General features: G+C 39.7%; 1 protein-coding gene across 1 annotated transcript in view; it reads right to left on the reverse strand.

Annotated features, from left to right (window-relative positions):
* ank2b (ankyrin 2b, neuronal) overlaps positions 1-25,257 on the reverse strand; it is a 399,789-nt gene that overhangs the window by 88,233 nt on the left and 286,299 nt on the right. Inside the window, exons 25-30 of the mRNA XM_060826565.1 lie at positions 22,590-22,692; positions 21,981-22,084; positions 20,116-20,163; positions 14,556-14,588; positions 8,758-8,982; positions 3,417-3,571 (exon numbers count right to left, since the gene is read on the reverse strand). Coding sequence (XP_060682548.1) covers positions 3,417-3,571; positions 8,758-8,982; positions 14,556-14,588; positions 20,116-20,163; positions 21,981-22,084; positions 22,590-22,692 — 668 coding nt within the window. The remainder of the gene's footprint in view (positions 1-3,416; positions 3,572-8,757; positions 8,983-14,555; positions 14,589-20,115; positions 20,164-21,980; positions 22,085-22,589; positions 22,693-25,257) is intronic.

A 25,257-nucleotide genomic window follows, 5' to 3' on the forward strand; every position in this document is an offset into this window, starting at 1 on the left:
AGGCATGTGCCTGGAATTGAGGGTGGGTTGGTTGGTGGGTGTGGACCTAACAAGGGAGTGGGGTCTGTTTGTAGGTGGCAGAAATGGCGGAGGATGATATGTTGTACCTGAAGGTTGGTGGGGTGGAAGGTGAGGTCCAAGGGGGGTCTGTCCTTGTTACGATTGAAGGGGTGGGGTTGAAGGGCAGAGCTACGGAGAGTAGAGGAGATATACTAGAGGGCATCATTGACCACGTGGGAGGGGAAATTGTGGTCTTTGAAGAAGGAAGCCATTGGTATGTTCTATGGTGGAATTGGTCCTCCTGGGAGCAGATGTGGTGGAGGTGGAGGAATCAGGAATAAGGGATATCTTTTTGCAGGAGGCAGGGTGGGAGGGATATGTAGTCCAGGTAGCTGTGGAAGTTGGTGGGTTTGAAGTATTTGTCAGTGTTAAGTCGGTCACTGGAAGTGGAGATAGAGGGATCAGGAAGGGGAGGGAGGTGTCGAAGATGGTCCAGGTGAACTTGAGGTCAAGGCGGAAGATGTTCATGATATTGATGAACTGTTCAACCCCCTTGTGGGAGTACAAGGTGTCACTAATACAGTCTTCAATGTAGCGGAGGAAAAGGTGGGGAATGGTGCCAGTGTAGCTGCGGAAGATGGACTGTTCAAGATACCCGAAGAGGCATGCACAGCTGGGGCCCATGCAGGTGCCCATAGCAACTCCTTTGGTCTAGAGGAAGTGGGAGAAGTCAAAGGAGAAATTGTTGAGGTGATGACCAGTTCAGTCATTCGAATGGGTGAGTCAGTGGAAAGAAACAGAGGCCTTGGAGGCCTTCATCATGGTGGATAGATGTGTACAGAGACTGATGTCCATACGGAAGATGAGGCGTTAGGGGCCAGGGGAATAAAAGTCATGGAGGAGGGGAGGGCATGAGTCCTGTCCCAAACATATGTGGGGAGATCCTGGACCAAGGGAGACAGGACAGTGTTAAGGTATGCAGAGATAGGTTCCTGCCAACCTCCAGATACAACATATCCTCAGCTGTTTCTGCCACCCATAAACGGAACCCACCACCAGGGATATATTCCCCTCCGCACACCTATGTGCATTCTGGAGAGACCATTCCTTCCGCGACTCTCTTGTTAGGTCGATGCCCCCACCAACTCACCTCCACTCCCGGCACGTGCCCCTGCCACGGCAAGAATTGCAAAACCTGTGCCCATACCTACTCCCTCACCTCCGTCCAAGGCCCCAAAGGATCCTACCACATCTGACAGATTTACCTGTACTTCCACACACATCATCTACTGTGTCCGTTGCTCTCGATGTGGTCTACTCTACTTTGGGGAGAAAGGACGCCAGCTTGTGGAATGTTTCAGAGAATTTCTCTGGAACATATGCACTAACCAACCCCACTGTCCTGTGGCCAAACTCTTTAACTCCCCCTCCCATTCCACCAAGTACCTGTAAGTCCTGGGTCTCCTCCACCACCAAACTCCGTCGCCTGGAGGAAGAATGCCTCATCTTCCACCTTGGGACCCTCCAACCACACAGGATTAAGTGGGTTTCACCAGTTTCCTCCTTCCCCCTCCCCCCACCTTATCCCAGATCCAACCTTTCATCTCAGCACCTCCCTCTTGAATTGTCCTACCTGTCCATCTTTCTTCCCACCTATCTGCTCTACCCTCCTCTCCGACGTATCATCTTCACCCCCACGTTCATCTACCTATCACATTCCCAGTTACCTTTCCCCCAGCCCCACACCCCTCCCATTTATCTCTCAGCCCCCTTGGGCCATCACTTCATTCCCAATGAAGACATTATGCTCGAAGCATGGACTCTTCTGCTCTTTGGATGCTGCCTGACTGGCTGTGCTTTTCCAGCATCACACTCTACAATAATTACTTTCAGAACACCTGTCAAAGTATCTTTGAATCTCAGAAAATAGATCTGAAAAATGGGGCATGGTGAGATTCCCCTGATTTCCTGCACTGCAAGGGAACTTTTGGGTTTCAGGTACATTTCACATTTCTCAAGCAGTCAGGTTCGGAATTGCCAGCCAAGCATGAAGAATTCAGGCCTGATGGGAAAAGTGAAGAATGAATTGCCAAAGTGACTGTGACTGCTATTCCTCAGTATACCTTGGGCCATAAAAGTAGTACAGTGAATGTGGTAAAACTGACGCATCTTATGATTAGATTCCCTTCAGTTGGCCCTTCGGCCCAACAAATCCACACTGACCCTCCAAAGAGCAACCCACCCAGATTCCCCTACATTTACCCCTGACTAATGCACCTAAAACTACAGGAAATTTAGCACGGCCAATTCACATGGGGAGAATGTGAAAACTCCACACAGACAGTTGCCCAAGGTGGGAACTGAACCCGGGTCCCTGGCACTGTGAGGCAGCAGTGCTAACCACTAAGCCATCATGCCAACTCATGAGGACAGGTTACAGGAATCTCATTACAGATACAAGCTGAAATATAAATTGGCAGTGTCTGAGGATGTATATGCCGAGGGTGGTGCAAGTTGGGTGTTGAGGATTTAAGAGACAAAGAATGATATGATTCTAGGGAAGATTGATGATAAAAAGGACCTAAGCTACTGGCGTAATCAAGATCATTGAGTGTGCAATTTTACAGGAGTAGTTGTTGACCTTCATCTGATATTGGGGTCACACAAAACTTATTAATCATGGGTTTGTGAAGATGTTGCAGTCATCAGCACCAGCTGACTCTGGCTTGAGCACTACTGTTACTTAAGATGGAATACAATTATATCTGACAATGTTTGATGATCTGCATTGTGGGAGCAATCGTGATTATGATGCCTGTGTGACAGAATGGAAAGATCATAATTTATTCAACAGTCTCAATTTACACCAAAGAACTAACTAAATTCTTAATTTTACAACCATAAACTAGAATTCTGATCAAGTGAAAAAAAAGAAATTCTGGTCATTAAAACTAACAATGAAAATAAACATTTCAATAATTTTTTTTCCTGAATTGATGAGAGAGAACTCTCTGTGACTTGCAGAAATAGATGGAATTATTCTACATGCAACAAGATAATCTATAACTGCACATGATTCTGTTCAAATATTGATGTTGCACTTTAAGATATTTGCCTTCTCACTGTAACACTAACATTGGTATTGTTACAGCCTTACTTTTAGCACAAACACTTACTTCAAAAAATATGAATTCCTTTTGTGATTGCCAACAAGATCCAAGGGTGAGGCCACACCAGCCCACAAAACAAGCACATCTTTACATAAATTTAATGGATCCAAATGAATTTGCAGGCTGGGATGAATGTCTGACCCATGATTATCTGAATAGGAAACGAGGTAAGTACGACGGCCTTTGATTTTTCATTACTTGTCTCATTACTACCCTCATTCCCCATCAACCCAGCAAAGTTGGTACCTTCATCCATCCCATTTAATATTTCATTCAATTCTTCCTCAGTATATTCACACTGATGTTCCTTCCAGGTCTCCCCTGTTTCACTGCGCAGCACCACCAGTTCCCGCTCTTTCCCACGCACAGCCGCAAAGTGTGGAATCTCTACAATCACAGGCCTGAAACACCAGATGTTAAGAATGAGCACAATGTGGAAACAGACCTGATTCTATCATGTCTAATGCTACTCTTTACAAATTTTATATAGTCAGTAACAAAGTGAGCTGGCATTCATTTTCAACATGGATGGGGATGACTGAATAACTAACGTAGGGTTAACCTCCGTGTCATGTTATTTTGATCTAGCGGCTTATGAAATGTGAAGCACCTTAAATGCATTTTGCTTAGTTTTTATTTTCTCTCTTTTTTTCACATAAATGATTGTGCTGGGAGGTAATAATCATTCGTACTGAGATTTTCACCAAAACTGGTTAATGGTGGGGTGATAGAGATCAAAATGACTGATTCTTTTATTCTTTAATTGACTGAATGGAATTAATTTCAACTAAAATTGCAATCAGTGATGTATCCAAAATTCAATAAATTGATGTTGAATGACATGCCAAGAAACTAAAATGCTTTGTGACGGATTGCTGCTGAGAAATGTCCTGTAAAGCTCTTTGCAATTAACTAATATCCCAAAGGTTTATAATATAGACTTACTGGTTTCAGCCCACATTCCACAAGGATTTGAAGCACTTCTGAACTTTGGTAAACTAACACAAATTTAATATTTTTATGAAAAACATTATATCATAGACAATATCAATAGTAAAACAACAAATGAATGAGAGTAACTTTCAGAAAGGAGATTCAGGGTCAAAATACAAAAAGAAAACTTGAGCTGACTTTAATTTTCTTGCTGTTTTGCAACTCTCCCACCTATTCACTATTGTAACTGAATGAACTGTTTATATAATGCATTTGTGCTGAATTTCTTTTCTACATGCACATAAAATAATATCCTGCAGGAACTTAGACTTAATATTTTGCCTTTTGATCATATTTTTTTTTTAACATGCTTTGGACTGATATCTGATGGTCATCTGAAGTAGGGAACAAAAGCAAGATAGCCCCAAAAATACTGGTACCAGATGACATGCCAAATGCAAGACACCAGGCAGTCACTGTGTTAGCATTAATCACCATGGCTGAAGGACTGTGACACAAGAACGCGGAGCTTTTCCCAATTGTGTCCAATTGAACCTTCTAAAAAGCTCATTCTAAACCTGTGAAGGGCCATAGTCCTAATTGTCAAAGTGGCAAATAAGTAGCAAATAGCTGATTTGTACCTTCAGAATGTCACCAGCCAAAGGTAACTGGGTACAGAATGGGGAGATAGTAATGGCTGTCCATGGTATCATTCTGGTCCCAAAGGAAAAAAGGGACTATGCAGCTTTGAAGGGAGTGCTAAACAAGTAGCGTAAAGAATGCCTGAGCTTTTAGCAGACTCTGCCAGTAGTGGGCCCACAGTTGTCTTTGTTAATCATTGCTTTTTATGTATCTAAAAAAACTTTTAGAATTGTGTTGTGTGTTTCTTGCTAATGTTCTTTCAAGTTGTACATTCTTTTTATTTTGCTTCTCCTCTGTTGAATTCTAAGATACTCCAAATCCTCAGGCTTATTATCCTTTTATAATTTTATAAGTTGATCTAACACAATAGGACATAGAACAGTAAACCACAGGAACAGACTTCAACCCATCAAGTCTGTGCCGACCATGATGCCATCTTAAACTAATCCCATCTGCCTGTACATGGTTTGTATCCCTTTACTCCCTGTTTGTGTATCTGTCTAAACATCATTTCAACAATGCTATAATATCTGTTTCTACCACATTCCCTGTTTTCTATGGCTGACTCACCCTTCCTGCTGGGTTTCTGTGCCTCAAAAGAAACAAGATGTGTTATAAATGATAGCCAATGCCTTCCTATTGTCATATTTTTAAAAGCAATTTCCAATCAACCAAAGTGAGTTGGCCCCTCATAGCCTCACATTTTCCTTTGTTCAGATTTAAGACATATCTCGAATTAAAGTCAAGGCTTAAATCTGAACTTTAGCTAGTTACGGGAGGCGTGTTTCTGACCTCAAAAAAACCCAAGTTTCTAACCTTACATGATGGTAGTTAAGAATACAAATCCAAGGTCACATATTTGAATAAGGGCTACTTCTTAATTAAGTGACGAAACTGCAAGAATTTATGGAAATTCAACAGTGGAGCAATTCTAAAATACATTAACACAGTGAAACAACAACCGCCAAAGAAATCTTCAGTAAATAATTCACATTTATCTCTGCTTGAAATTTAGCTAATAATATCTTCACAGCCTTGTGTGGTAACAACAGTAACTGTTTTTGTTGGTTCTACACATAGTGATTCTGTTAAAGTATTTGCTGGTCAATCATATGTTGCCTACTAAAGGAAGAGGAGCTGAAAGGTCTGATCATCAAATAACAGTACAGATAAAATTGTCCACTAGCTGGTAATCAGAGAGCTCCTCATCCAATATTTTCTCCTACATGGAGACTGACCACAGAACATGGTGCTACTTGGCATCAGATGTGCAATGACAGCACAAAGGAATAAAACAACCAAGAATAACACAGACACGGAGGATGGTTTAAAAAAAAGAAATTAAGCAACAGCATGAGAACAGTAATAGATTGAGCAGTAACAGTAATTAGAAAAAATAACAGCAAAAGAAATTGTAATATTTTCCAAATGATTACATGGATCAGCAGCTAGAAAATAATGGGAGGAACGTTGAGATAAAAACAAAAAAGAAGTGAGAAGGGAATGAATGGGCAGAACAATCAAACTGATTGTATTACTATCAATGCACGTATTAAATATTTACACTGTTCGCCTCCATCCTGACTATAGCTTCCACTTCTAAACAAAAAACTCACGTTCTATAGAAATGAAGGAAAGTAATGCAAAATCACAGGACAAAAATGAAGTACAGGAATAGACAATTAAACCACACTATTTATAAATAGGCAAGATACTAGAATTAACTTGTATTTTGGGATTTAAAAAGTTAAGTCTTATTCAGACCCAGGACTTAACTATTTTAAATCTTCGCAGGATCCTAGCCTATCAATAGGTAACAAGACACAGGAAGTTCAGCACACTTGTATTACATCCTTCTAATAAAACTTCTTTCAATTTCCATTTCACTTTGTTACAGACTACAATTTAGTACACAGTTTAACAAGGATAGGAAAATATGATTGAGTGGACATTATAAAATGTCCACTAACACAAGGAGTAAACATAAGGAATGGATGGGGAGGAAAGCAACAAAGGAAGTTCCTTACTACGTTGAGCACATGCATTCCCAGCGACGGCAACACTCATGACATAAAGCCACAGAACATCACAACAGTTTATCTCGAGCAAAGGTGATCTATATATAAATATATATAAATAAACATTTTATATATATTATATATCATATAAACACAAAAAGGCTAATATTTAAACGCATAAGGGACAATGTTAAAAGAGGTAAAAAATTAAATATAAAGATGTTGGAGAGGATTGCAGGGAATATGCATGGTGGCATCCAATGAATTCTTCTCTGAACATTTTGTGAGTCTCTCCTACCCAAGGAATTTGGTTCCTGAAGGCCCAAGCTGCAGGATTCGGCTAACCAAGCTTTCTCCCTCATTTAGCGGGGGAGGAGAGTTAGGAAGGTGTAGTTTACTGAGTAAATCCAAAGCAGCAGTGGAAGAGAGATGAAAAGAAGTATAAAACCAACAAACATTTAGTCTTTATCCTGGTTGCAGTCTTTGTTTGATATTCAAACCTATATTACTTGCCTATCATGAAATCAATATGCAATCAATACTTTTTTTAAAAAATATGCTGAAATGTTTGACAAATTATTAGGAATTTTACAAGGGTGCAATGAAGACTTTTATTAGTGATATTAGTGATGGAGAATGAGCAATAACTGATAGCCAATGTTCTAGATATTCTACTTCAAAGTTAAAAACTGCCGATTGAAAATTGATTTTGTCATGCCTGGACAATCACTTGAAACAACAATTGAATGTTTAATTCCTCCTGTATTTTCCTAATTTCCTCCCCTGTCTTTTACACTGCAAAAGTTAATCACCATAACAGATCTTGACAGTTCAAAAGATGTTTCATACCAGTTTATTAAAAGGTTAACTTGCCAAAAGGAACCAGAGATGGGGACATAAAATAGATGGACAGAGAATGGAAAGGTAGGGGATAGGGGTGGTGAAGAAGCACATATGTAAGTACTATGTAACATATGCAAATAACACATACTACTTTTTTCCCTACCTGGATGCCAGTGCAGATATCTGTATTAGTACAGATCTGTACAAATACATATCTGTAGTGTTAATACTTAACAGGGTTTTGCAGTCATCATCCACTTAATACTCCTTAGCTTCAGCAAGATTAGACCATCAAACAATCTACATATTTACTGGCTGGTTGACATTATTGGACATTATTAAATTGATTATTGATTTTCAGGTATCAAGTTAATGTTGAGTAAAAGTCAGAATTCTATAGTGCTGATTAACCATCCAAATAAAATCCACACAAGATACTCTAAAAATTCATGTGCAATTCAATCCCATTCATTGCAGTGGAAAGAGAAAGGATTAAAGGTTATGATATGTCAATGGATAAGTAGGGTTGATTAATCAAAACAGAAAGCCTTGTGGAACATAATGGAGACACCCTTCTTTAGATTCTTATCTTCTTATAGAGCACATACCTAACATAACAAACTAATGAAAACATTGCAAATTATAATTTGAGGCTGCACAATTGAGTAATATTTCTTTGGTTCTTGTTCCATAGTGGCTTGCTAATGACTAATGATTGTACTCTTATGATGAATAAAGAGAAAATTTTTTGTATCGTTTTAATGCATTTTAATTACTTTGTGTTGCAAATGGCAAACAGTAGTTTACTACGTTAGAGATGCAAAATTTACATTACACAACCAACACTGGAACACATTTTAAATTTTGAATTGCTTAATAAATGATGATTAGACCATCTGTTACTGTACCACACTCCTCATACTGTACCACAAGTTCTTCAGTAATTGCATATTAGCAAGCTGACCTTTGTCCAAAGAATTATATGTTGACAAAGTAATCTTTTTGCCATCTTCATTGCTAACATGTATTTTTAGATTTAACAAAGTTAATAGGACATAATGTTGCCATTGGATTGATAATGTCTGTATGTTAGACCAATCAGAAGATAAATGTTGGATTTGTTCATCGGATTTGCATATGTTGGAACTTACCCAAGGAACTGTGCACCGGATGGTCCAACTTCAATTAGCCGACTGGCATGGCCCTCTCCTTCCACCATAGGAGGCATTGTGGCCAGTCTGTGACGTTTGACCAGGCGGCATGTCACGCGTGTTGGTGCTGTACACTTGCGAGGGGGAATAATAATTCGCAGGCCATTATGTCGGCAGCCCCGCATGGATCCACCACGTGCATCCACCATGAAACTAACCAGGAAACTGCAAGTAAATACAACATTTTACCACTTTGTTCTTCCAATGGAGTCTTATTTTTGCTTGGAGTAATGCAATGGTGGCTGTTTATTCACACAAACCAGAATCTTAATTGTGAAAGGGAATAATTACTCTATATGTGACCACAAGGAACATTTCTAATGTAGAAGTGCAGGTTGTAATGGATTCCTAGACATCAGCCAGATAATTCACCCCACCTTCAGGAAGACCAAGTGATATTTCCATTCATCATTCAGCTGTAGTCTCAATAAATAGCACTCTTTTTTTGATTTATTTGATAGACTGAATGGGATTCTAGTGGTAACATCAGAGTTGCTACGGTCATGATCCTGAAGTACTGGCTGTGGGAAGAATGAATTGCGGGTCCTCTGAATTCATAGAGAAGGGAGGGGAAAGTTGAGTACAGTGCAATTGATCACAACAAACAACCCTTTTCTTTATTCAAATTTACTTATGTTCAAAGTCCACAGTCTCAACCTCTCCAGCTTAAAGTCAGGAACCTAATACAGTCAAATACATGATTAAATTAGACACAATTCACACTGTAATATTTTCCATTATAGCAAGTATCAACCAACTGTTCTGGAGAAAGACGAGGGGTAGATCTGGCATTTCCAGTTGTACAAGTCAAGATTTCTTATCAATCACATTGATGATGTATTGCTCATTACAGATTAAAAAAAAATTACAACTGAATTTTGCAACTCCCTCATATTACAACAGGTGGACAACATATTGCAACATAGGCCAGTCTGCCTACACTTAGGCCTACAAAGGTCTTGAGTTGCCAATTAAAGGACACCTAAGGGCCCCTTTACACCTCCTCCACAATTATACAGTAGGCAGGGTAAGACAGAGGTAAGTTTGCCTACTTCCTACTTCACCAATTAAGGATGAAAGCAAGAGAGAAATAATTTGGGTGTAGAGCTACCGACACAAAGATGGTGCATCCCCAATGTGCCGCCTTCCCTGGTCTCTAAAAATCGACTCCCTGCAATAGTCCTCTGCCTAGGGTGCTTGATCCTCTCCAACAAAATCCCTGAACTTACCTTTTATGAAGGCACCTGGGGATGATCCTCATGGAATGTGTAGACCCAGCAGTGGCCACTACAGCATTCTGGCACTGCTGAGACCACTTGGCTGCCAGTCAACCAGACTGGCCAGCAGCTCTCCAGGGCTTTCTGTCACCGAGGGGCAGGAAGTCCATTCTCAACTTGTGAAGGCTACTGCTCACATATTAATCAGAACGTAACCTTTATGAAATCTGCTAATACTGTCAATGACCATTTCTGCTGGAGTGTGATGACTAAAATCATTCCCCGCTATCATTGTACAGTTCATCCCTTAGAAGCTGTATGGGATATATTCATTATCAGAAAGAGGGAGACTAAAAGTTTTATAATGAACAGAGATAGTTGTTTACTTTACATACCGCCAAGGCGCGGTGGAGAAAGACCACCGTGTAACATCTGCCTGCCTAAAGAAGAACAGGGGGCCCACGCAGTCGTTTGGGCTCAGCTAAATATATGGGCATATGAGTGACAAATGCACAGACCTGTATATAACAATGATAATTTCTGATCTGTGTATGTAAATGTTGACATATGTATGGCATGACCAAATGTACAGACCATCAAATTATTTTATAATTATTTTACGAATAAAGTATATTTTTGAAATAAAAAAAACTTGTTTAATGTATATTTAATCATAATATGTATAATTTTTTAAAACTTAAATTAGCATTAAAACCATAGCCATGACTGGGGCTAAAAATCAGTTTTGATTTAACAACATTGCAAAAATAATAGAATTATCATGACAATATTCACGATCAAAATAATTTCTTATCTCATCGCCTTGTGCACAGAAATCAGCAATTGAATAGAGTGAGTTCTACTCTCCCTCACTACCACTCCCTCCCAACCCCCAACCCTCTCCATACAACATACAAACGGCTCTGTATACTTTGTGCCAGTACCTTGTAGAGATTTAAAACTGAGCTTCTCAGTGGGTAGATGGACAAAATGGCCACAATCTTTGCTCCTGGGTTGAAAACGCCAAGTTGGGGCATCTTCTGGTTCCATAAAGCTGACCCACAAAGAAATGCCCCAGGAGGTCAGATTTTTATTCCTGAGTAGAGGGACACACTGGAAGTTTGGTTGGAAAAGCCCAGGACAAGATTGAAAGTTCCTGGGTTCAGAGTCAAGCTGACCAGAAGGATTGCCTTCATGCACAGGCACAGTATTGAAGTTTAATTTTAAAGAATAAATCATCCCTCCAGTCCTAACTTGCCTTTGTGCAAAAGCATATTTCCCATAAAACAGCCCCTTACAACCTACCAGATCAAGGAAAGCTTGCTACCCAGAAACTTTTTAAATCGCCTAACTTAATTCATTGCTAATCATGCTCCATCTGCCACTCTTTACTTTTAGGCCTACCAATCCAACTCATTGTTGCTGCTGTAGAAGACCTGGGATCCATGTGGAGATTAGATCAATAAAATTCTATAAACATACATTTGGTGTCCAAGTGAAGGGGATGGTATATTTAGGGGTGACTGACTCCTCACCTCCACCAATGAGAAAACTCGTCATGCCACTTAAGAGGTTATCGGTGAATCACAACCGTCAATAGAGGAGGCCTGCATCAGAAGGTGGTGATGGACAGAGGCAAACAGCTTCTGGGTCTTAGAGATAAACTTCCCCGAGGCCCAGGATTCAAGGCATTCAGCAGCTAAAGGCAAGGTTTTTATTTTTTGAGTCTCACTGGGTGAGAATCATGGGGAGAAGGAGTTCAGAAGCAAAGGTGTGGAATTGGTCTTCAGTGTCAATCCCTTGCTTCAGAACTGCCGCTTGTTGGCCCCACGTGTGGGGGAAAATGGAGCTCCCTTCAACAATCCAGCAGACAGAATACCCTGGTTTCTCAGTTGGGAAACTAACCTTCATCTCCTGGAGAAGTAGGATATCAGGTTTCTTGATGAGTTGAGTCACTTTACTGTTCATTAATTGACCACTGAAGGGCATTAATTGTTGGCAAATCAAGCTGATCATCAATGCATCTTCTCGTATAGCACTTAATTACTAGGACACTGACAAAGGGGCTAGTATTTCTCCAGGACCCTAATGCCCAATTATTTTCCCTTCTCACCGCCTCCAATGATAGCATAATCATGTTAGAAGTGCATATTTCAGGTTTCACTAATGTTGGAATAGACTTGGAAATTCTATTAATTTACATTCCTTAAATTCAATAAAGCCTGACTACAAATAATGCTTCTTGCATATCAATTATAGCAACAAACAATGGAATTCATTGGCATTGTGACATTTGCCATTTACCGGGTCCGTTTAACCTGGCGCCAAACAGAATAAGTGACAGGCAATTCAGGACAAAATGAGCAAGATTTTCTTTCCCACTCTGTGGTGAACCTTTGGAATTATCCACCCCAGATGGCTGCTATGGATGAGTCATTAAGTGTGTTCAATGCAGAGATTGAGAGATTTCTCTGCTTTAAAATTACTGCGGGACAGTGCAGGAAAGTGATGTGGAAGTAGAAGACCAACTATGAGCTCATTGAGTCACAGAGTAGTAACAGAGTTGACTGGCTGAATGGCCTATTCCTGTTCCCATTTCTTATCTTCTTTGACAGATCCTTGTGATAGGTACTTTCGACACTTGACCTTGGAGGAGGAGAAAGTGAGGATTGCAGATGCTGGAGATCAGAGGGCAGAGTATGATGCTGGAAAAGCGCAGCATCCAAGGAGCAGGAGAATCAACATTTCAGGCATAAGCCCTTCATGTGGACTCAGGACTCAATCTGAAGTGCTTATGCCCAAAACATCCTGCACCTCGGATGCTGCCTGACCTGCTGTGCGTTTCCAGCATTACAGTCTTCCCTCTGATACTTGATCTTGACAAGTTTGCTAACAGGACACACAAGTTTGACAAAATCGAGTTTATGTATTTTCTACACATATTGATGTCTACTTTTAACAATTCCAAAGGACATGTTACTTCCCCCAAAAGATGCAGCATACTCTAGTGGGGTACCTTACCTCTCCAAGTGGAGGAGGCGCCCTGGTGATGTGAGTGAATCACAAAGTTCATACTTGCTCTTACCAGATCTAATCTGCATATGACAGAGTTCAAGGCTACAAAAATTTTAATTCTGTGCAGGCAGCTGACAATTTAAATAGCTAGCTGCCTCTATAAAATACACATAACACAGTTAGTCCCTTTTCCCACATCCAGGAAAATGGGAAATATCATTTTTGGGGTGACTGCTGTATTTTCACCCTGATGGTGTGAATTGTGTCCAAGGTTTGAGTTTTAAGTGATTAAAATGGCTCATTTTTATAATAAGCCCATTTGTAATTATATTAAAGTAACCATATCAGATTACCACATTACATGAAAAGCACTTCTCAAATCATTTAATATCTTGCAATTGGTAGACAGATCATGGATTATATCCAAAGCTTAAACTGTATTCTATTTTGTCAGTCCAAACAAGACAACTAAGTTTTCTTTACAAAAAAAATCAAATGTTACTACATAAAGCATTTTTAGTTAGTTGTTATATCTCTGCTAGTTGTCACAAACTGGAAAACAAGATTCAAAGAAGTGAAGGTGTTAATATAGTTAAGAGGATATTCAAACAACAAAATAGGAGGGATACAATGACTAATTATTTTTAAAACAAAGCAAAATACTGCAGATGCTATAAATCGTAATAAATAATATTATTTCATTGCACAATAAGTATATTTCCATACAAATAACTATTCCCATTATAAATTGGCTTTATACATGTAGTCCAGAGCTGATATTCCATCAAATCAAATGACCTTTTTCCCTTATTTTAATTGAATGGCTGCAAGTCCAGTGCATAATATAAATGAAACCTACTCCTGGTTTGATTATTTAGTTTTATAATACTATACTGAGAGTTACTTCCTTGAATTTTTAATAGGATTTCTGTTAGCATTGCTCAGAAATAATTTTAAACAACATGATTCTCTCCTCATAAATTCTTTACAGAAAGAGTTTATATCTGCAAAGGGAAAATACATGAAGACGTTCATAGTGCACCAGTGATAATGACAATTATAGCCTTCTCATTCATCTCAGTGTCAGTTGCATAAAAAAGAAAAATCTCTTCAGTGCTCTGTATTATTGATGCCCTTTATAGCTGCAGAAAATCATTGCCTTTTAAACACACTGGAAATGTTACTGCATCAGTGTAAAAATAGACAAAGTTGTCTATTCAGAATGGTCATTGAATGGACAGGTTTATATCTCATGATGTGTGTTGTGCTTCTTTCATTGATGTTTAAAGACAGAACAAATATCTTAGTGTAAATATCCATTAGACAATTTTTTAAAAACACTATCTGGAAAAACAATACAACAAGTTTAAAACCTGTATCTGTTTTTGGTGGTCAAGTTAATGCAAACATGCAAGGTAAGAATGTACAAAAGCATTTGGCCTGAGGTTACAGGGAGGGCTACAAGAAAACAATTGAAACCACACAGAGTCACAATGCAAACTTCACCTTGATTCACTTTCAGGGATTGGAGAAGAACAGCTGAAATAGAATTTGCAGGAAAAGCAAAGAGTTAGAAATCGAGCACAACGTCAAATAGGAGAGAAGCTAGATAATCAAACTATCTCAGCACATGCCAGGAAGCAAATGAAAGCTGCTACAGCAGAAGATGAAGTTGCTCTTGGTTGCCCACCAGCTTCTACCCATGTGGTAAGACAAGGATTCATGAATGTCCTATAAGAGAAAAGGGATAAGGTCTGATGCAGGGGATGCTGCAATTGTCCTTGCCATTCCAAAGGAACACTGCTGTTCTTCCTGGTCAGAAGGGATATCTTCTAACTCACTTGGAGTGTCTCTTCAACATTTCCATTGGCTATTGACCTAATAAGGTCTTGCCCCAAAGCTGCAATTGTATCCCCATTTGGGCCCAGGTAAAATGTCAAAGCAGTCACAATTGTACTATGCTTTAGATGTATGCCTCATTGCCCTACAAAATCCCTCAGAACAATATCAAGAGCAGGGAGATGGAGTTGACCTTTGTTCTAGCAGATAACCTACCTGTTGCTCAACTGAACACTTGCTTGAATTCTGCTGTGAGACCATTAAAAACAATTGATCCATAGGAGTTCCCAAATGTTTGGAAGACTTTCTATATTACTGATGTTGGGGGATGGTTTGGCAATTGACCTTGAACCAGTAGAACTTGCTGTTCTTTCTTTTTAAAGGAGTAGTAATCCCTCAACCAAAAGAGTAATAAGCCCTCAATAAAAGAACAGTCCATATGGAAAACAGAACTACTATTGCAGAAATTGATCATCAGAACAATGCCAAACTTAAATCTTGAACATCTGTTTCAGAATCAGAATATTTCCACCTATCAGCGAAAGGAAGGATCTTCCGAGGCACCAAATGACATGGGATTTGGTGAGATGGTGAGGGAATTCCCATGAGGTGATCTGCAAGGAGTTTTGCAACCACAAGAGCAATTGCTCAATTTTCCAACCAAATGTTGAATGGCGAGATGTGATTCTCACTAATGAGCAACAAGGGGCCTACTTGAACACATTAGCGTGAATTGACATCTCATTGCCCAATCTCACTTTATTGATACGTAGTTCCCCTTTCTCCCACCTGCCTGTTAGAAACTGGATGGTGACAACTCCACGCAGCACCCCCAACATTCCTGATGGAGGGCTTATGCACCAAAATATCGACACTGCTGCTCCTCAGATGCTGCCTCACCTGCTGTGCTTTTCCAGCACCACACTTTTTGACTCTGATCTCCAACAACTGCAGCCCTCACTTTCTCCTGGTGTCAGTTACTGACATGTAAGAGATATTGGTAACATGGTGATTCCAGCTCACTGCTTGCTTATCCAGACTACCATCTTAGATGCCAATCACCAACATCTCAGAGCGCTAGAAGGAGGCTGCACGCACATCAGATGGCACACCCTGGAGAAACCATGAAGACCTCGAACAGCAGCAGGAGAAATTACATAGAATATTGGGGTGGAGGTGGAAGAGAGAAACAGTGTAGTATAATGGTGGACATTACTGTAGATCCAGGCCCAGGAGATTATGTCGAGAACTGAAGGCATAATTCCATAAGGTTTAGATTAGATTAGACTTACAGTGTGGAAACAGGCCCTTCGGCCCAACAAGTCCACACCGACCCGCCGAAGCGCAACCCACCCATACCCCTACATTTACCCCTTACCTAACACTACGGGCAATTTAGCTTGGCCAATTCACCTGACCCGCACATCTTTGGACTGTGGGAGGAAACCCACGCAGACACGGGGAGAACGTGCAAACTCCACACAGTCAGTCGCCTGAGTCGGGAATTGAACCCGGGTCTACAGGCGCTGTGAGGCAGCAGTGCTAACCACTGTGCCACCGTGCCGCCCACTAATGTGGGGGGAAATCTGTGGTAGCTCAGTACTGATGGGCTGGCTAGGGTATGTCATGAAGGAAGGAACAATGAGATTCAGGAGTTAACTTGATTATCAAACTGAGCCTTAGGCTAACTGTGCAAAGCATAATCTAAGTTGCCTTCCATACTCATTGAACTTCCACACCAACTGGAACAGAAAATGAAGGGGATGTCATGAAATCTGATGAGCTGGGATAGCAGCACTAGCCTTCAGAAGGAGATGATAAGGATATTGAACAGGAGGATTATCATCTTCTACACAATAGAGCACAGCCGCAAACACATGTCACACAAGACTTAATGACACCTGGTTCCAGTAGATGGGTTCAGTGAGCACTTATTGACCACACATTTGTTGTAAATCGAAGTCTTTCAGTAAATGCAGCTTCTGTTTGCTTTTTGTTCACTTTTGCTGTTGCAGAATAAGAGTGAATACTTTTAACTGTTTGAGCCAGTATGTGATGGTTCCACACTGAACAATGAGAGGATGTTGGGTTACACCAAGCGTTGGAGAGAGGGGGCAGCATTCACTTAGACAGCATCAGAGGATGGGGTAAAGTTAATGAGATAAGTTGTGTCACATCAGTCTGAATTAAATAGCAACAGATGTAAGAATTTGCATTTGTATTTGTAATGAAGTGCACGTTGTGTCATCAATATACCCCGAGATGCATTGGTTTGTGTTTGCACACTCACTACATCCAGGGAGAATGGTAAATCCAGTCTGCCAGCATGTGACTGGGTGCACAGCTTTAAGGATGGCATCGGCACAAGGCATCCTGGGATATCCCAGCGGTAGTGCATACCTCTGCCTATACTGGATGGGAGAATAGGACCAGGTGAAGCATCATGGGGATGTGGTGCAGAATTAATAAAGTGAATTTGGAAAGACAACATGAGAAAATCCAAGGTCATGTGGAGAGAAAATGCATGAAATTCACCAAAATTTATATTTAACCAATTTTTCTAATTTTAATAACTTCACTAATATGAACTTGGCCACTTTTCTGAAATTGTTTCCTCTTCTCCTTGAGGTTTTTGCAACAGAAAAATAGATTGATGAGCTTGGAAATACCACTCTGCAAAATTTATTTTTTATTGTTTGAAATGCCAATTCCTGTGTAAAGGAAATGTAACAAGTAGAATCTTATGGAGTTCTAGTAAGAAATCAGAGTGTATTATGTGAGGAGTTGAGTGAAGCCTATCTCGACATTGGGAGCAATTAGTCACATTTTCCAGATGTCATGTTGAGATTCTTGCAATGGAGCAGAAAGACGCCTATCAAATGTGACTATTGATGATCATCACCTTTATTAACAGTGAATCTCACCTCTGTAATATGCAATTTTGTATTATATCATGGGACAGATGGAAACTAGATGCCAAGAATTACAGATATCTGAATCAGAATCTGTACATGGTAACTCCAGCTTACCGCTTGCTCTATCTGACCTCTATCTTGGCACCAATGTTTCAAGGGCATGCTCCAGGATACTGGCCATACAGACCACACACCTGTGGACGCTAGCATTTGACATGCATCAAACTCTCCATTCTTTCATCCGATATCGCTGCTAGAAAGTGCACGTCACCATTTCAATGGTGCACTTCGAAGCATACCACATAACCATCATTGGAATGTTGCTGCAAGGACGCTTTACATGCAGGGACAACTGGACCAGGCTGCATCTCAAGGCTGCTTGCCAAACACTCACTCAATTAGTACCTACCCAGATGCTCACATCATCTCTGTTTTGCCTGGTCGTCTTATTTTTGTACTCTCTTCAGCCGCAGTTTAAAGATACAGCAATATTGCTGTATTTTCATTCAGTGCAAACACAAAACCAGGCAACAAATCATGCTGCTCAACAAATATTCTTTCGGGGGTCAACTTGCTGCCTTAATCGCACACCTACTCCGTGCTTACTCAGATAACATTACATTTGCTGCAAGCAAATGTCTTAAAGTCTAAATGGAGGGGTGAAATCAAGGGAGGCACTTGTCAATCTTGGTGGGGCATGGGTCCCAGCAAGTCTACTAAAGCCTCCAATATCAGCCCAGGGGCTTCAGCACCGTCATTTGGAGGCTTGAACAGTCATGGTCAGGATTGTCTACTCGACGAGGTGTTGAGTAGCTGAATAGGATATGTCAAGCTAGACTAAATGTGCTGAATAGCTCCAGCTATGGCAAATGGGAGAATTAGGCAAGCTTTGTATATGAGTTTAGATTCTCTACAGTATAGATGCTGGCCCTTCAACCCAACAAGTCCACACTGACCCTCCGAGAATAATCCACACAGACCAATTCCCCTAACCTATATTTACCCCTGACTAATGTATCTAACACGATGGGCAACTTAGCATGGCCAATTCACCTGAACTGCACATTTTTTGGACTGTGGGAGGAAACCGTAGCACCTGGAGGAAACCCATACAGAAACAGGGAGAATGTGCAAACTCCACACAGACAGTTGCCTGAAGTAGGAATTGAATCCAGGTCCCTGACACTGTGAGGCAGTACTGCAAACCACTGAGTCACCGTTCCTCGCTATGACAGGCAACATAGGATTGAGGTTGGAAGTGAATGAGGTATGTTTACAGTAATAGCACAAGACAACTTGCTAGGCCTCTCAGAAAGAAATCCTTCATGAGGCTTGACAAAAATGACACAGCCAAAGTATCGTAAGGTTCAGCCCAATAGTTTTGCCATTGGAGATAATGTTGGCAGCACTGCCTTAATTTGATTTCTGTGGCAGGAATAAGTTAGGTTACGTGGTAGCAGAGTTACTTGCATGGAATTGCTAACAACAAATATTTGTAATAATGAATGTGGGTAACAAGGTTATTTCAGTCATTGAGTACAGGTCACCAGTTAACTAGACAGATGAATCTCAAATTACAATGCCAGCTTCCAACAAGAACACAAATATCTGAAGTAACATGGAATTATACATTTTCATCTGGAACATTGAGCAATCTTCATATACCTTGACATATTGACCTTTATTGAAATCACTGAAGAATAAGCAACAGGCTACAGATAGACACTGACCTCCTGGACCTGGGAGGTCTTTTACCTGGTCTCAATTTGTTTTCCAGCTGTCTACTCCAGTTGGAGTTGATGGCGATTATAACCATTGTATTATCAAATCGTCAGTCCATTTCCTGCCTAGAAATAGAGGGAAGTAGTGCGAAGCAAGCTTCAAGCACTCTAGAAAATGGCTTTTGGAGATGATGTAATAATGAAAGGCAGGTCAGTTTAAGGGAAGAGAGGTCTTACACTGTCTGGAGGCATGTTATAATCTTCAATGCCCAATAGAAAAAGAGACTTGGAGGAATTCTTCAATTTCCTAATTCTAATTAGTTGATGGGCAAACCATGGTGGCTTCTCCACGCAGGCCAAGGTAAAATTATGGCAGTGGATCAAGAAGATCAGAAGAAGCCAACAGCCAACAATAGAAAGTAGAACCTTTCCAGCCTTAGCTGCCTGTCCAGAAGTATCTTTTACAATCTGGTGGGTAAGTAAACTGAGCCCAGCTCCTCGGAAACCAATGGATGGGTGGACTTAAAATCCCTTCACACCCAACCCCGAGTTCAGATCCAGTCTAGACAGATAGGATAAAAATCTTCTCACCCTGCTGGCTGTAAGGTTCCTATGTCTTGCACCATCTTGCTCCAGTAGCTGAAGGATAAGATACAAAGGTGGGAGGCAGCAATGGGGGATTTAAAAGAGATCAATAAATGGGGAAGGGAACAATAAATATCTGCTGAGACAGAAACCATGACAATTTCACAGGTAGTCAATCATTATGGCATTCACTAAACTTATCTAAAAATGCAGTAAAAGCCATTTAACAGAGATATTGCAATGGAAACAAATTTATCTAGATCAATCAATTGTTAATGAGCAGTGTACTTGTAGATCCTCAATTCAATCGTATCCATTATCAATTATTGTGTCACAACCAATCTTGAGTCTTCACTATTCTATCAGTACCCAGAGTAATTTCTTGATTTTTCAGCTGTGTTTGAGTTTTGGAGGAACAGCTGAATCTCATAGCTGACTGAAATGCCAGGAGACTGAAGAAGAACTAGTCAGGGAGGCTAATCAGAAAATCTATCAGCTATAATGCTCTGTTTTGATTGATTAGCAGTGAAAATGTTGATTCTTGTAGTTGGATGCTCAGTCTCACACTTCCCCACTCAGTAACTTACCCAATTAACTGGCATTTCAAACAGATGGAACCCTGGTCAGCTGAGATATACCAACATTCCAACAGTGTTCTGTGATTAAAATTCTATTAAAAACCAATTGCAGTCATCTTGGCTCAGTGATTGGACCAAATAGATGGATGCTAAGGCAATAGGCCAGTTCACAGCAATGAATTAGGGTAAATCAGTTTCCTTCTTTCTAAAGTGGACTTAAATGGCTTATACTGCATTGGACTTTTCAAGATTTATCTTCTATCCCTTTATAATAGGACTAAATATGTTTATTCAGATTCATGCTGTATCAAGTTCTCTGCTGAAAATGCAATTGCTTTGAAGCCATGCTTAGGGATAATTATAAGAAAACTTATTGAGTCACCATCTACTATTCCTTAAATGTTAGAAATTAAATGTTACCTCTTAAACATTAAGTTTGACATCCTGAACTGTTAGCCCTGCTATTAAAAATTGGTTACTACACAGACAGAATGCCGTTGTCTGGTGGTTGAATAGTGTAGGCTGCTGGATTTTGGGATATTTTTATTGAGTGCTTTATGTCACTTGTTGAAGTCTTGGATGGAAATTCTGTAGCTACACATTTCAAAATCAAAACAATTATTTTTAATAAGCGGCACCAAATTTTCAGTTTAAAATGTATAAACTGTTTTTAATTTCAATAATGAATCTGAAACTAACTTTAAAATTGTAAAATTTATATCTCAAATAGTTTTAATATCGCAGGTTTCACCAACTTTACTCTTACTAATCACTTCCCAAAGAGAGAGAACTGAATTAATCAAAGTAATAGGAGTTACAATATACACTAAATAGGATGATATGGTGCATGGTAAATAGTGCACTGGTATTGCGAAAGAACCGAGCTCTCTCTTTCAGAGTGACTTCATAAAGAACAAATGTGAGGGAATGTGTTACTTTCAATCTGCTTGCTCCATATGAATAAGTGCCCTCCTTCTAGGTGTGCCTGATTGTCAGCCACAAAATCTATGCATCTCTGTATAAGATATTTATAATTCACAAAACAAAATCATTGTGAAAACATTGCCCGGCCTTGAAAATATGCTAAAACTACATGTTTTTGTATGACATATAGGCTGCAACATTTTTTTTCAAAAATGTCATTTTCTTTGTTAAATCCGAAGAATGCAAAAATAAAGATTGTGGACATTCTCAGTGAATGCAGCGTAATACATGCTATTTTCCCAGCTCCTCCACAAACACATGCGCTGCTCCTGCTTATGTTTACTTGCAAGATATAAATGTATGTCTCACCCTGAATGGATTGGACTTGATGAAAGAGCCACATTGTCTAAGTTGTCTCCTTCCCAACTTAAGCGATATGATGAGTCCTTGTCGGGGCCCTTGGCCAGAGCTACCTGTAATTTCAGACAAATATTCATTTTAGAGCTAATGAATCATTTCATGTTGTGTGACCTCTGATTATACTGTCTACATAAAGGTAGAATCCTTTCATGTGCTTAACAATAAGCGCATTTGAAAATACAACTTAATTTCAAAATGAAATAAATTATTTGTGGATGCGTATCATCATTTCTCACTCTAAATAATATTAGAATTCTTAACAATAAAAGCTACTTAGTACTAAATTTGTGTTAAAAGGTGTAGCAAAACACCCAAATTGTTACCACAGTCCTTAGCTTTCCAACTTCACTAAAAAAAATTGCAAACAAATGATTCAAGACCAATTTTCGCAGACACCAAAATGGTAACTGATTATATGGAGAGCAATAAAAATTCCTTTTAATTAATCAAAATATTATACATCGTTTAAAAATTCCCTGAGGCACTTTGAAGGCATCAGTATGCATTAAAACAGCAAAACTGCGAGTTGGACTGAATCCAAGATGCAATGTTACATACCTGGCTACTTGTAGCTGTGATTAATTCTTCAATCATGGCACTGTCCCTCTGGTAAGGGCCATGGCTTGGTGTGTTGGACCTGTCTGAACTGAAGGATCGTAGGCTGGTGGGTTGTTCAGTTGCCATGGAAATGCAGGAGCAAAGTGATGATGTGATGGGATAGGATGGGCAGGAGAGTGAAGAAAGCATGCTATTAGCATATTATGCAACTTCCAGGGGACTAGGATTTAATAAAAAGAAAATAAAGAAGGCCCACGGAAGAATTCCTTGTGTTTAAGGGACAAACTACTGGCAGCAGTCAAAATAGAAATAATCCCAACGAAACAGTTTAAAACTGATAGTGCATTTTAACTGAAGGAATGCTAAATTGTGACCTACTCTGCTAAACAAATAAATATGAGATGTTGCACAGCGTTATGGTATATTTTGCTTCTATTTCAATTTAAAGTGATCAAGATATCCTAAATTACATAGGAAAATAACTGAAAAACTGGAATATTTCCTGATCTGTATTATCTGACATGAAAAAATCAAACCGCATTTGATAAAAGTAGGTAGCACCTCCTCCACTTGGAAAACCTCACAATTTAATTATTCAAACCATGACTGACCTAATAGAATCAGAAGGCTTTAAATGCTATATCTTTTGAGTAAACAATATGTAATTAAAGATTAACTCCAAAAATCCCAGTGTACTGTTGTTCAAACTAGCCTTTGGCTTTGTATAAATTTGTTCACCAATGTAAATATTAGTCTTTCTGTAGAAACCCCTGGAAGGTACATTGCGGCAAGTGGTGGTCAGTCACATTAGCCTTACATTAACTATGTGACTATGCTGTGTACCAAAAGACCTGCAGAAGCTGGAAGTAAATTATATGCAGATTTTTATAGGTGCAGTTATAATCATCTTCAACCCCGCAAGATCATATACTTGAGTCACATCAGAAAGAAGTCATGTTTTAGTACAGTAAGGACTGATAAAATTGTTCAAGTTGGGTTACTCACAATGGCAATGACTTCCACAGTCAGGTGATGTAAGTGAAAAGCAATTTTAAAAAAATCTTGGAAAGAAATGTGAGGTCTAGTGGACCAGTTTCAACTTAACAATAGGAGATTGGTGTAATACAATGGCAGCATCGATCATTTTCCTGTTTATAGAGGTAAGGAGAATGGAGTACTATTATGAGAAAGAAGGCAGTTGAATTTAAAATTTAAGGAACAACCTTACTGGGTCAATAACCATTTTCCCCATTCTCACAAGATTTTATCCTGTAGAACTACAACTATGCTGGTACTCTCTAGAACATCCTCTCTCAGTGTCTGCCTTGTGTTCAATGTTCAAAACTATTCTCCCTTGGCTGTGATTTTTGTGCTCTTTTTAATCTCTTTCTTCCTTTTTACATTCCTTTGGTTGTCCACTCATTGCCCACTGAAAACATCTTTAAGATTGCAGAGAAGAAATCCAGTCCCTGATGAGTGTATGACAACTTTACATATCAATATTACACAAAATGTGCAGAATTTTCAACACAGAGAAAGTATGTAGCTCAACTTGCCTATGTTGATATCTTTCCAACAAGAAAAACCTCTTTATTCTAACAAATGTCCTAACAAGTCTGTTTAGCACTTCAACTAGTGTCTCAAATGCTGTTTTATTCAAAAGCAACGTAAAAATATCTTGAGGGCAAATTTCTTTCTTATTTTCTGGATAGTGGCTGAAATCAATGGAACTAAATTGCAGCATGTTCTCTAATGGGCAGGTGACCTGTTTTTTTAAGATTAGATTAGATTACTTACAGTGCGGAAACAGGCCCTTCGGCCCAACAAGTCCACACCGACCCGCTGAAGCGCAGCCCACCCATACCCCTACATTTACCCCTTACCTAACACTACGGGCAATTTAGCATGGCCAATTCACCTGACCCGAACATCTTTGGACTGTGGGAGGAAACTGGAGCACCCGGAGGAAATCCACGCAGACACGGGGAGAACGTGTAAATTCCACACAGTCAGTCGCCTGAGGCAGGAATTGAACCCGGCAGTTGGCTAATGGTAACATTTCTGAGGGTTTAAAATTTTACAGTAGATTTATGCTTATGCAGGAAGTGATTTATAAGCCATTTATGGTAATAATGATGATGATAAATAAGTGTTGTGATCAGCCATGTTACTTAATCTGGCTAGCACCCAGTCATTTGTCAGCCATCAATCAGAGTCTGATCTAGCATATTAAAACATTTCAGCAGGTTATATATATTTTAAATGTACAAAGGAACAATGCTTTCTCAGGTGACAGATTGTCACTTCAAACACAAAGAAATTTGACTGTACATAATAATTTTGCGAAATGGGTAAGATTAGAGAGAGTACTCTTGACTGAAAGCATACTTCAGACTGATAGAAAAAATATTGGCTTCAGGAGATTTACACTTAATACTTTGCTTTATAGAAACAAGTTTCTTTATTCCTAGAGTTGGATTTACCTCTCTGCTAGGGGGTGAAATCACCACAAGGGCATTTCCATTTATCTGACAAAAGTAAACATCAATGTCTGTAACTATAGCACCAGTACCTCCCAGAAAATCATACTAGCCACTGAGAATGCACCATGGGTGGATCTCTGGGTAAGAGCAACTGAATAACTCTCAAGGCAATCTCAAGTCAAATT

The sequence above is a fragment of the Hemiscyllium ocellatum genome, chromosome 1 (assembly GCF_020745735.1).
Source record: "Hemiscyllium ocellatum isolate sHemOce1 chromosome 1, sHemOce1.pat.X.cur, whole genome shotgun sequence".
In the NCBI taxonomy this organism is placed as follows: domain Eukaryota; kingdom Metazoa; phylum Chordata; class Chondrichthyes; order Orectolobiformes; family Hemiscylliidae; genus Hemiscyllium; species Hemiscyllium ocellatum.